The sequence below is a fragment of the Odocoileus virginianus genome, chromosome 17 (assembly GCF_023699985.2).
Source record: "Odocoileus virginianus isolate 20LAN1187 ecotype Illinois chromosome 17, Ovbor_1.2, whole genome shotgun sequence".
In the NCBI taxonomy this organism is placed as follows: domain Eukaryota; kingdom Metazoa; phylum Chordata; class Mammalia; order Artiodactyla; family Cervidae; genus Odocoileus; species Odocoileus virginianus.
In genome coordinates this window covers 27555204-27568580 of record NC_069690.1, presented here as the reverse complement: position 1 = coordinate 27568580, position 13377 = coordinate 27555204, and the positions used below count along the sequence as shown (strand labels likewise).

Here is a 13377-nt window from a genome sequence, read left to right as displayed (position 1 = left end):
AGCTACCTGATAGGAGAGTTAGGAAGTGAGGGTGGGGATGTTTGTGCTGAAATCCCAGGTCCTGATCCCTAAGGCCCATCCCTGAACTGCAGAGGACCTCTACTAGAGAGGCACCCAGGAGAGCTTTATTTATTTATTTATTTTCCAGGAGAGCTTTAAAAGGCTTGGCAGGAACTCTGAAATCAGACCCAGCCAGCATGTGTTCCTGAATATCAGCAGAGACACTATATTTACCCTGAAAGCCCTTCAGTGCACTGACAGCTATAAATAGCCATTAGGGCCCAAGCAAGTGGCCTTAACGCATGGCTTTCCTTCCAAAAATGCAGACACATTTTAATTAAATTCGTAATTAACCTCTGGGAGGGCAGGTCCCCGGATTGCATCCGCTTCTGAAGACACTGTGAGTAATTCCCTCTTCATGACCATTTGGGGATTAGCACGCGGCCAGGAGCTCTGGAAGCAGCACTCGGGGTCTGCACAGAGTCTGGCTCCTGGAGAAGAGGCTCTGGGCTCAGGGCATGAGTGTACCCTGCAGCCTCGGGCCTCCTCTGCCCCGGGTTCCGAGTCCCTTTGTCAAGCGAGTTCCTTTTCCCCATTTTCCCCAGAACAAGATGGGGGTCACCGCAGTGCTCATGCTGCCCCTGCTGCTCTTAGGAATCAGCGGTCTCCTCTTCATCTACCAGAAGGTGTCCCGGCTGTGGTCCAAGTCAGTTGTGCAGAACAAGGTGGTGGTCATCACCGACGCCATCTCAGGACTGGGCAAGGGTAAGCGTGCTTCGGGCTTCCCCGACGGCTCAGTGGTAAAGAATCTGCCTGCCAACGCAGGAGACTCGGGTTCGATCCCTGGGTCGGGAAGATCCCCTGCAGAAGGGAATGGCAACCCACTCCAGTATCCTTGCCTGGGAAGTCCCATGGACAGAGGAACCTGGTGGGCTACAGTCTATGGGCTACAGAGTCGGACATGACTGAGCATGCACAAATGAGTTTCACAGCCTCTTGTGCCCACTTCTGCCCTGAAGGATGAGAGGCCATAGGGTGGGGTGTGGGTGAGCCCTCTGGGCAGGAGGGTGTGGGTCAAGGCTGAGTTCTCTCCCAGCATCTGTCATTAGTCAGCCAGTGTCTTCTTTCTTGGAGGCTAAAGCTTGCTTGCCTGAGAAATGAGGGGATTGGAATACTTAGGGTTGCAAATGCACAGCTTACAGGCCAAAACCAGTCTGCAGAAGTGATTTGCTTTGCCTGCAGGGAATTTCTAGAAATTCTGAAGCTCAAAGCCATCAGCTGGGGCAGTGAACTGGTGATGAGGCCAGACCTGTGAGCTGGGTTCAATTCTTGGCTCCACCAATTACTAACTGGTGATGCACTGCTCCGCCTTGGATTTCTCATCTGAAAGCAAGGATGCTAGTACTCTGTGCCTCATAATGTGGTTGTGATGACTAAATGAATCAAGAAATGGAAAGCCCTTAAGACACTGCCTGGCGCTGTCGTGGGCACCTCTCAAATGTTAGCAGTGGCGATAATAATGAATAAATCATACAGAGCATGCCAACACCAGCGTGCCACACACCCCATTATCCCCGCTGTCTTACAATTGGCCTGACTCAACCACATCACTTCCCGGTCTTGAAGGCATTTAGAAGTAACTTGAGAAGCTGGGAGTGGGGGTGTGACCTTCAGTAAACTCTTATGGTCGCTTTAACATGCTGCTGACCACAGCGATTCTGGGTTCAAAGTGCTCCATTTCTCAGGTCCCAGGCCCCCCCCTAAAAAAATAGTGAGGGGCATTGAGCGGACGAGGTAAGTGACACATAACCCACAGCACACGCCCGGTCCCACAGAACCTGACCGAACCCCGTGGGTAACACTGGAGAGCAGCAAGGGGGTCAGAGCCAAGCTGTCTCCTAGGGAAACCAGGCAGACAGAGATGTCAGGACTTCTAACCTTTGCCCCAAACCACACAATTCAGCCAAGTCAGGAATAAAGTCATCTTGTACCCACTGTGTCTGCAGCAAGAATGATCTTCAAAATACTTAACCACTGCACTTAAACTGCTTCAGAGAACACAAACCTTGCCTGTGTTTCATCACCTCTAAGACACACCATTTTCTTCCTTTAACCATTCCTGACATTGAGCTGGTGGTGGTGGTTTAGTCGCTAAATGGTGTCCGACTCTTGTGACCCCGTGGACTGTAGCCCGCCAGGCTCTTCTGTCCATGGGATTCTCCCAGCAAGAATATTGGAGTGGCTTGCCAGAAATTGAGCTGTCTCTTAATCAACGGTTTCTTACGATGGCCCTGGGCCATCTTTGTGCATTTTAATATCGCTGAAATAAAAAAGTCTCTTTCAGGCTAATGGCCTCTGGTCTGTGAAACACGACCTCCAGGGCTGCCCACACCCAGCGCAGCTGCCGCCGCCACTGAGAATTACAGCCCAAACTCGGGGAGACTCGCCATTCTCCCTCCAAATGGTTTCCTTTAGTGAATTCTCTTATGATAAAAACCACATATATTTAAAAGATCTTTCAAGAAAAAAGAACCAAGGGACTTCCCTGGTGGTCCAGTGGCTAAAACCCTGTAGGTTCTGTTTCTAGGGAACCCAACATAACAAACCACTGCGTGGGATGACTGTGAGAATAAAATAAGCTAATATGTGTAAACCTCTTTCAATAGCCACTCAAGCAAGTAAACTGTCAAAGTCTGTTAGCTTTTATTGTTTTATTGGCTGTGCTGGGTCTTCCTTGCTGCGCTGGGCTTGCTCTAGCTGCAGCAAACAGGGGCTACTTTTTTTGTGCATGGGCTTCTCATTGCAGTGCTTCTCCTGTTGCAGAGCACAGGCTCTAGGGCATGCGGGCTTCAGTAGCTGTAGCACGTGGGCTCAGTGATTGTGGCACATGGGCTTTAGTTGCTCCACTGACTGTGGGACATTCCTGGACCAGGGATCAAACCTGTGTCCCCTGCAATGGCAGGCGGAATCTCATCCATTGCTCCACCAGGGAAGTCCAGCTTTTATTGTTCTTAAATATCAACGTGATCACCACATAAAAATACTTGCATCTACCAATCACTGCCCAGTTGAGAACTTTGAGCAAGCAAGAAATTCATCTAGAATAAAATTAACTAGACAGAAGACAGCTTTACTTTTTTAAAAAAAACAAAAAAATAAAAAGAACCCTAGCTGGGGCATCAACCCACAACGGAAATGTAGAGGAAACTAGTGACATTTGATCTGGAAAAAAAAAAAATGGCAACTGTCTCCGATATCGTCAGACTGAGATATACTGAGGGTCTTATTGGACAGAGTCATCCTTCTGTCCAGTTTAAGAAAGAATATATCAGGATTTCCCTGGTGGTTCAGTGGTTAAGACTCCACTCTCCCAATGCAGGGGGCACAGATTCAATCCCTGGTGAGGAAACTAAGATCCTGTATGCCACACAGCATGATCAAAAAGAAAGAAAGAGTGTCCCAGAAATCAGAACTGCCCAATGAAAGAGGGGCTATTTCACGCCCCCGTGAGGTGCCCTTCACAGGAGATGCCATGCTGAAGCTGGAAACAAGAAGAAATTCCAGAAAGTTGCATGCAATGTCCTCTAAAGGAACCCATAGCTCTAAGACTTCTGAATTCTTTGAATCCTTGAATTTGTAACCACCGCCCCCGCCCCAAGCAGTTTCATCCACACAGTGCGTCCTGTCCTCCTTCCCTCTTCCCCAGAGTGTGCTCGGGTGTTCCATACCGGCGGGGCCAGGCTGGTGTTGTGTGGAAAGAACTGGGAGAGGCTTCAGAGTCTATACGATGCCCTGATCAGTGTGGCTGATCCCAGCAAGGTAAGGCCTTCAGGCAGCCAGCATGGGCAACCCCCGGGCACCCTTAAGTCTTCGTGCTTGTCACAGAGCAGCTCTGGGTGAAATTTGGTGATAGCTTTGGGGAAATGTAATCTTGACACAGCTGACTTGGGGGTTGATTCATTTTGACCCCTCACCACACCAAAAATTTCTTCTCTAGCCTCTGAGCCCCACCCCATTCTATTTAAGTCAGACTCAGAGGACCCAGAAGATACAGTATGTCACAGATATCACTCTGTTTATAAATTCTCATGGCTGACTTTTAAAATAATACTTCAAATAATATATCCTTCAAAGAGGGACTTTCCTGGTGGTCCAGTGGTTAGGACTCGGTGCGGTCACTGCTGGGGCCATGTTCATTTTCTGGCCAGAAAACTAAGATTCCTCAAGCCACGATGTGCAGCCCCAAGTTTTTTATTTCCTTGAAAGAAATCAGGGAAATGATGTCTCCATCCACGAAGTTATATAGCAGGCAACCACATTTCAATGAAGCTGGGGTTTTCAAAGCATTTCTGGATCATTGTTTAAGAAATTGCTTTCAGAGTTCTCTTTAGGATTTTTTTTTTTTTTTTTTTGCCTCTCTGCATGGCATGTGGAACTACCCAACCAAGGATCAAATCCATGCCACCTGCATTGGAAACAGTCTTAACCACTGGACCACCAGGGAAGTGTCAAGAATTGTTTTTTTTAAATAATCTTTGCCCTTGATATTGAATTTGATTTTGGATAAAGCCAAAAATAATTCAGAACTAAGTCTGGTATTTGAGGAGATGGAGCAACAGGATAACACCACAACCCCAAAGCATGTTTCTTGGGATTTTATCAGGTATTGGTCGTGAGGTAGTAAAAAGGAGGGTCTGAGGTCAACTGTGTGGGAAATAATGAGTTAGAGAAAGCTTCTCTGACTGATTTCTTTACTGCAGGACTTTTCAGAACCTTTGTTATGTAAATATTCATTGTGTTATCTCCAAGAAGAATGTATAGCAGTCTATATTTCCCAAATATATTGAACCAGAGAACATGCTTTTTTAAGGGCATATCTCAGGACTCATATTTGTGAAATACTGGGATTGTATCTGTCACGTGGCATCATCAATTTTTCCACCTGTACTCCTTCTAAATCATGAAAATCTTGATGACAGCATGTTTAGGGCTGAACACAATGCCGTGTACCTATACAGATGGTGTTTCAAAAAATTATATCGAGTATATGATTTTTGGCCAAAAACAAATGTGGCTACAAAGTACTGGGCAGATTCTCCTGTGGCTTGGAAGCCAGTCTGGAAGCCATTTCCAAAGAGGAGCTCAGAAATGTTATTTTAAAAATGACATCAGAGAATCTGTGCACAGTCTCCATTTGGATTTCTCAGTTCTGGCCCCTTGACCAGAAGACCAAACTTTGCAGTGCACGTTTGTGTTGGGAATGTTATTGTTGCCTTGGTCCCCAAGGATGCATTTTCTCCATCAGTTTCCTTTCTCCCAGTTATCTCTGCTTCATTTCATCATCTGTTTGTAGTCATTCCACAAGCTCTGAGTTTCAAAAGGGGCAACTCTTAGATGGAAGGGCCACAAGGTCTGTGGGGATGTTCCCACATGTGCCTTGACTTTCTCATTGGTCCAGCAGACATTCACCCCAAAGCTGGTCCTCTTGGATCTCTCAGACATCAGCTGTGTCCAGGATGTGGCCAAAGAGGTCCTGGATTGCTACGGCTGCGTGGACATCCTCATCAACAACGCCAGCGTGAAGGTGAAGGGACCTGCCCATAAGATTTCTCTGGAGCTCGACAAAAAGATCATGGATGCCAATTACTTTGGACCTATCATACTGACCAAAGGTCTCGTGAGTTTGACCATCCCATGAAATTCTGGGTCACTGGGCTGCTCAAGAGGTCTCTGATATGTCTCCAGATAGTCATCCACTTCTGGATGGAGCCTCTAGTCCTCTTCAGAAAAATCCCTGCCTGTTTGGTGAAAGCTTTTGGCTTTCGACTATAAATGTTGATGAAAGAAAAGGGATTGTAAAAGTCTCCTAATGGTATATTCCTACCTGCCTCTCTGTATAGTCCCCTTCCCAAACCCTGCCCTTGACTCCTCTTTTCTTACTCACATCCATGGCTCCCCTCCCATCCCATTCCACATCTCTGGACCACTGTCTTCATCCCCTGCAAACCTTCTACTATATCCACCTTGTGGTTTACCTGCTCCTAATAATGATAGTTGGCCCAGTGTTGAAATTCTGTCCTCAGTCATAAAGAGTTAACCCCAAACTACAAAAAACCCAGAATACTGTCAATCTCTTTTCAGAAATAGGAAAGTGTTAGTCGCTCAGTCGTGGCCGACTCATTGTGACCTCATGGACTGTAGCCCACCAGGCTCCTCTGTCTATGGGATTTTTCAGGCAAGAGTACTGGAGTGGGTAGTCATTTCCTTCTCCAGGGGATCTTCCCAACCCAGGGATCGAACCTGCATCTCCTGCATTCCAGGCAGATTCTTTACCATCTGAACCACCAGGGTAAAATGATGGTCCCTTTGTGTAGATTCTAACAACCAAGTTCAAATGCAGGTCTGAAGCTAGGGTGGGGGGTGCGGAGTAGCTAGATAGGACATGGAATGGAACCCAAGAGTTAAAGCCCTCCACCCACCCTAAATAAAGTTTATCAAAGCAGAATCACAAAAGGAAGAACATAAGGATGTATAAGAATATACATTTAGGGAGCAGGGTGCACTGGCAGGACTGAAAGAGCAGGATCTTTGAGCTTCCTTCTGTACAGCCAGAATATCTACAAAAATGGGATTCTGAGAACTGTGACAGATGAAGGCAAAGCAGCATTGGGAGCAGAAAGTTGACTCCCAGAGCTTCCAGAGATGAGAGTGCCCCAGAGACCACAGTTTCCTCCAGCCCAGTCACTGTGCCCAGCAGGTCAGCCAAGGTGTGTCCTCTCCTCAACCTCTGAGAGCTCCAGTTTCCTGGCAACAAAGTGAGGCATGCTAAGTTGAATCTTGATTTTTTGCCATCTCTTTATTCCACGTGTGCTATCATTGCTCCATAGCTTTTTCTAAATTTCCTCATTTGTCAATTAATTCTACTTAAGAGGAACTTTTTTTTTAAACCATAAATTAAAAACTCCTTTCCCCTCCATAAGTGGAAGAAAACATGAAATCAAAACAAAGTCTTAAGTTTTCCCAAGACACTGAGCTGAGGTCTTTCCTCTTTTTTTTTTTTTTTTTTTAAGATTAGCACATGCAAGAGAGGTTTTAAAGACCTGCCTGAACCAACTTTCCTACTGGAGGAATAGTGAAATTGGAAAGGGAGCTACCTTTCTCACTACTGAAATCAGTGTAACTTCAAGGATATGGATGGGTCATTGAAAATCACCCAGGGTTGGGGACTTCCCTGAAGGTCCAGTGGTTAAGACTTCACCTTCCAATGCAAGAGATGTGGGTTGGATTCCTGGTAGGGGAGCTAAGGCCTCACATGCCTAGTGGCCAAAAAACCAAAACATAAAACAGAAGCAATACTGTAACAAATTCAATAAAGATTTAAAAAATGGTTCCCATTTAAAAAAAAAAGCTTTAAAAAATATAATAAAATCACCCAGGGTTAGGTCTAGTGGTTAGCACTTCAAACTTCAACTGCAGGGGGCCTGGGAATTAAGATCCTGCATGACACAAAAATAATAATAAAATAAAATAACCCAGCAATTCACTGGTCGAGGCCAGCCCACTCTTAGGCAACACTGGATAAATGGTGGCTGGGATCCATCCCACCTGTGTCCCACTGTAATCCAGTTAGCAGGGAGGCAGAGGAGCCTGTGTGATGAGGGGCCTGGGGAAGGGGTCTGCCGGCTGCTGCCTGACTCCACCTCGGGTTTGTAACCATGAGTCTTCGTCCTATGCTTTCCAGCCCTGCTCCCCAACATGATCTCCCGGAGGACTGGACAAATCGTGTTAGTGAACAACATCCAGGGGAAGCTTGGAATCCCCTTCCGTACAGCCTGTAAGTTGCTAAGACAAGTTTCATCTTAGGTTGTATGTCTTATAAGACAAGAGATGTGGTGTCTAGAACGAAGCATATGGTTACTGGGGGGAGAGGGTCCGGAGATGAAAGCATCCTTTGGCTTTTCTTTCATCCCTTCAGCTCCTATTTTTGAGCACCTACAGCACACAGGTGACTATGAGAGATAAAGTTAAGTCCTTCCCTCTGACCCCAGAAGCTCCTCTTATTCTGTGCTCACAGCAGTTATATCTGTTATTTATACACCTCACCATATCCTCATTCTACAAGCCAGTCATCTGACTCCGGCACCTGTATTCTTAACCCTGATGGCCTCAGGACCCTGAGAAAACAGTCTTACGTGGGGAATCAGGCTTCCCAGGAAGGAAGTGGGAATTCATACCCGTGTCAGGCATTTTACATACATTTTCTCACTTGGCAAGAATACTATCCTTAATTGATTAATTAATTACCTCTATTTTATTATTTATTTTTACCTGACATGGTTTAATATTAATCTTTTTTTAAAAAGTTGTTTAATACTGGAGTGTGACTGACTTCTGGGCTTCCCAGGTGGCACTACTGGTAAAGAACCAGTAACCTGCCAATGCAGGAGACATAAGAGACACGGGTTTGATCCAGGGTTGGGAAGATCCCATGGATGAGGGCATAGCAACCCACTCAAGTATTCTTGCCTGGAGAATCCCCATGGACAGAGGAGCCTGGTGGGCTACAGTCCATAGGGATGCGAAGAGTCAGACACGACGAAAGTGACTTAGCACACACGGTGATTTACAACACTGTGCTAGTCTCACGTGTACAGCAAAGTGACTCAATTATACATACACAGACATTCATTCTTTTTCAGATTCTCTTCCTGTAATGGTTACTACAGAATATTGAGTCAAGTTCCCTGTGCCATACAATAGGTCCTTCCTCATTATCTCTTTTATATATAGTAGTGTGTCTATGTCAATCCCAAGCTCCTAACTTATCCCTTCCCTGCCTCCTTTCCCCTTTGGTAATTATAAACATTTTCGAAGTCTGTGAGCTTGTTTCTGTTTTGTAAATAAGTTGATTTGTATCATTTTTTTTAGATTCCACATATAAGTGGGATCATATGATATCTGGGAACACCAGACAACCTGACCTGCCTCTTGAGAAAAATGTATGCAGGTCAGGAAGCAACAGTTAGAACTGGACATGGAACAACAGACTGGTTCCAAATATAAAAAGTAGGTCAAGGCTATATAGTGTCACCCTGCTTATTTAACTTATATGCAGAGTACATCATGAGAAACGCTGGGCTGGTGGAAGCACAAGCTGGAATCAAGATTGCCAGGAGAAATATCAATAACCTCAGATATGCAGATGACACCACCCTTATGGCAGAAAGTGAAGAAGAACTAATGAGCCTCTTGATTAAAGTGAAAGAGGAGAGTGAAAAAGTTGGCTTAAAGCTCAACATTCAGAAAACTAAGATCATGGCACCTGGTCCCATCATTTCATGGCAAATAGATGGGGAAACAGTGGAACCAGTGGCTGACTTTATTTTGGGGGGCTCCAAGATCACTGCAGATGGTGATGGCAGCCATGAAATTAAAAGACGCTTACTCCTTGGAAAGAAAGTTATGACCAACCTAGAGAGCATATTAAAAAGCAGAAACATTACTTTGCCAACAAAGGTCCGTCTAGTCAAGGCTATGGTTTTTCCAGTAGTCATGTATGGATGTGAGAGTTGGACTAGAAAGAAAGCTGAGCACTGAAGAATTGATGCTTTTGAACTGTGGTGTTGGAGAAGACTCTTGAGAGTCCCTTGGTCTCCAAGGAGATCCAACCAGTCCATCCTAAAGGAAATCAGTCCTGAATATTCATTGGAAGGACTGATGCTGAAGCTGAAACTCCAATATTTTGGCCACCTGATGCGAAGAACCAACTCATATGAAAAGACCCTGATGCTGGAAAAGATTGAAGGGGGAACAAGAAGGGGACAACAGAGGATGAGATGGTTGGATGGCACCACCAACTCAATGGACATCAGTTTGAGTAAACTCTAGGTGTTGGTGATAGGAAGGCCTGGCGTTCTGCAGTCCATGGGGTCACAAAGAGTCGGACAGACCGAGCGACTGAACTGAACTGAATTGTCTGAACTGAACTGATTTGTCCCTGACTTATTTCACTTAGTATGATAATATCTAGATCCATCCATGTTGCTGCCAACAGCATGATTTTATTCTTTTCATGGCTGAGTAAGATTCCAGTGTGGGGCATCCCAGGTGGCTCAGTGGTCAAGAATCTGCCTGCCAAATGCAGGAGATGTGAGTTCGATTCTTGGAAAGGTGCCCTAGAGAAGGAAATGGCAACCGGCTCAAGTATTCTTGCCTGGTAAACCCCATGGATAGAAGGACCTGGTAGGCTACAGTCCACAGGGTCGCAAAGAGCTGGACAGGATGAGTTACTGAGTATGTACACACAATATTCCAGTGTATATACCACATTCTCTTTATCCATTCATCTGTTGGTTGGAATTTTGGTTGCTTCCATACCTTGCCTACTGTATACTGTGCTGCAACTGGACATTTTAAAGACAAGAAAACTGAATCTCTGAAGGTAAAAAACTGGTCACTCGCCCAAAGTCACACAGTAGAATAGTAGCTAAACTGAACTGGGTCCCATCTGTGCGTCTGTCCACTGCTTCACAAGGGCTCTCTGTCCGCATTTACGAAGCAAGGGGCAAGGCTGGGGATTTTGCGGCCTCACCCAGCAGAGCCTGTAGGGATGTGTGTCCCCAGCCTCCTCCTGGGAGACACAGCGGGACCCGCGCCCACCCTCGGGCTGGTTTCTCTTGCAGACGCTGCCTCCAAGCACGCGGCACTCGGCTTCTTCGACTGCCTGCGGGCGGAAGTGGAGGAATACGACGTGGTCGTCAGCACCGTGAGTCCCACCTTCATCCGCTCCTACCACGTTGATCCAGGCCAAGGAAACTGGGAGGCCTCCATCTGGAAATGTGAGCCTTCAGAGCGCAGCTGGAGGGAACGGGGCTGGGGAGGGCTTGTGGAGGAGTGGGGTACGCCCAGGGTGGCGGGGGGTGTGGTTGGGGTACCATGGGGGCGGGGTGTTCCTGAAGCCTGAGACTGAGGAGATGGGGAGTCTGCGCCCAGCTGACAGCGGGGAGGGGCCCCAAAACTTCAGTCCCAAGGCGCCAGGTAGAGGGAACCCTAAGCCACAGCCAGCAGACCAAGGCCGGGCTGGGCTCCATCACTCACAGGCTGTGTGACCTTGGTCCGAGACTGCCCGCCTCTGGGCCTCAGTTTCCCATGTGGAACAGCCAGGATTTGGTTTTGGAGAACCTTCTGCTCCCCCTCCCTAGGTGGCAGCACAGAGAGAAGCTCAGAGTCTGGCCCCGAGTGCCTGCTCTAAAAGTCCCCTCTGTTTCATATTAAGTATTGGACAGCAGCTGCTCCCTCCATCTGTTTCCCCTTTGTAAAATGAGAGATGACGGTGAATACCGACCTGGTAGAGTCCTAGAAAGGAAACAGATGCAGAAGCTAAGGCACGATGGGTAAAGTGCCTGCTCATGGCGCATGGCGCATGGCCAGCGGCCTGCAGGGTTGGCCCTGAGGCTCTGGGACTCCAGCACCGCACACCCCTCCCCACCTTGGGGGACGGGCTCTGACCACCTGCCCCCTCCCAAGGCTATAAGCCCCGCCCCTTCCTGGGGGGCTTTTCAGTCTTTTTCAGGAAGCTGACCTACGGGGCGCACCCTGTGGACGTGGCGGAGGAGGTGATGCGCACGGTGAGACGCAAGAAGCAAGAGGTCTTCCTGGCCAACCCCATCCCCAAGGCCGCCGTATACATCCGCACCTTGTTCCCAGAGCTGTTTTTCGCCGTGGTGGCCTATGGGGTGAAGGAGAAACTCAGCGTCCCGGAGGAGGGTTAACTGCCCGGGCTTCAAACGGGTCTCCTCGAGGGGAATAAAGATTCTGCTGGTAGGTGGTGGGTCCTTCCATCTTCTCAACACGGGGGTGAGGGTGGAGAGGGAACAGTTCCCCAGCTGCATTCCACGTGGGAGATATTCACCATCACAGTAAGGGTGGCCCGAAGACCAGTCCAGTCGCTCCAGGCCTCTGGGTGTTTCCCATTAGACATTCCCGGGACAGATTTCCCGAGAAGCGTCTCGACTCTACAAGGTGACAATCCAGCAGAAAAACAGGACCCGTAATGGGCTCAACACATACACATACATACACACACATACACACACGCCATCAGCCTGCCCAGGCACTCAGAAAATCACCTCCATTTTACTAAGGGTGACCTATCCAGTCAGCCCCTAACCGTTGAAGCTGGACTTGCCAGCTCCTTAGGGAAGCGCCGCTAAATAGAACTTTCTGGAATGATGGAAATATTGTATCATCTGCCGTGTCCATTGTGGCAACCACCAGCCACGTGTGGCTGTTAGGTACTTAAAATGTGGCCTGTGCAACTGAGAAACAGAGTTTTTAATTTTATTTAATTTGCATTAATTTAAATGTAAATAGCTGCGTGGGGCTCGTGGCTCCCAGGTTGGCAATACAGCAGAGCTGTAATCCTTGGTCTTGGCAGCAGAATCAGCCCTTTTCCCTGGATTTCATTTGTCCCAAGAGGAGCCCAGGCACAGATGTTTAAATTTTTTTTCCAGTGGATTCTAAATTGCAACAAATCTTGAGAACTTCTGCCTTGGGGCATCCAGCTCATTCCAGCCTTTTCTTACAGTCTCAAAGCAAAATTCATTTAAAACTGCCATCGTTATTATTGATGGGTGTTTCTCTTAGTTTAGTTTTTCTTAAACACAACAGTTAATGATTCTTCAGATCTTGGGAAGTGTAGGATATATTTTTTGCACTAATTTTGTAACTACTGCTTCAAACTTTTTCTAATATTTATAGTTGAAAGAGGGCCCAAATTTCCTCCCTGAACCCAAGCCATTTACAAAATTAACACGCGTGGTACACATCCACAGTACATATGCCTGAATTTATAAGGAGAATGTCAGGCACTTACTTCCCTGGTGGTCCACCTTCCAAGGCAGGCGACGCAGGTTTGATCCCTGGTTGGGGAACTAAGATCCCTGCAGGGCAACTAAACCCGAGAGCAGCAAATGAAGACCTGGAGCAGCCAAAAAAAAAAAAAAAGCACAGTGTCCAGACCATGTGATCACCAAGGAACCCAGGCAGCCCCAGGATAAGGTTGCAGGCCAGGATGTGTCTCCAGGATTTAGGACTGTTAAGTCAGGGCAGGCCTAGAATCAGCAAGATGACCTTCTGTGTTATTATTGTTGCTGGGTGTCAGGGTGCTAGGAGCTGCCTAGGCCAGAATGATGGAGGGTCAGTAGGGGCCGGGAGGCAGGGGAAGGACAGCACCATTAAGAAAATGACTGATGTGATTGGTGACCAGAGACAGAGAAGGCAGCTTCAGGACAAGAAGGGCTGGAGCCAGCCCTGCAGGCAGCCGCGGTGTTGCACCAGGACTGGGCTCCAGGTCAAGCTTGGCCACCACCCAGCCCC

At 47.4% G+C, this 13377-nt stretch overlaps 1 protein-coding gene across 2 annotated transcripts; it reads left to right on the top strand.

The window, feature by feature from the left end:
- Positions 1–270: 270 nt before the first annotated feature.
- DHRS7C (dehydrogenase/reductase 7C) lies at positions 271–11823 on the top strand. Of its 2 annotated transcripts, none has more exons than XM_020909884.2 (7): positions 271–400; positions 606–765; positions 3707–3819; positions 5462–5672; positions 7742–7834; positions 10683–10838; positions 11563–11823. In XM_020909884.2, exons 2-7 carry the CDS (start codon positions 612–614, stop codon positions 11769–11771), a joined length of 936 nt encoding a protein of 311 aa, XP_020765543.2. In that variant the 5' UTR covers positions 271–400; positions 606–611; the 3' UTR covers positions 11772–11823. The 2 variants fall into 2 exon arrangements, with proteins under 2 accessions (XP_020765543.2, XP_020765541.2); XM_020909882.2 differs by having other exon boundaries at positions 5459–5672.
- Positions 11824–13377: the final 1554 nt, after the last annotated feature.

Bases quoted from the DNA above. Each gene is read 5' to 3' on its own strand.
- DHRS7C (XM_020909882.2), top strand. From the start codon at position 612: ATGGGGGTCACCGCAGTGCTCATGCTGCCCCTGCTGCTCTTAGGAATC. The intron at 3,820-5,458 runs GTAAGGCCTTCA...TCATTGGTCCAG, and splicing joins GTGTGGCTGATCCCAGCAAG to CAGACATTCACCCCAAAGCT. The intron at 5,673-7,741 runs GTCTCGTGAGTT...TATGCTTTCCAG, and splicing joins ACCTATCATACTGACCAAAG to CCCTGCTCCCCAACATGATC.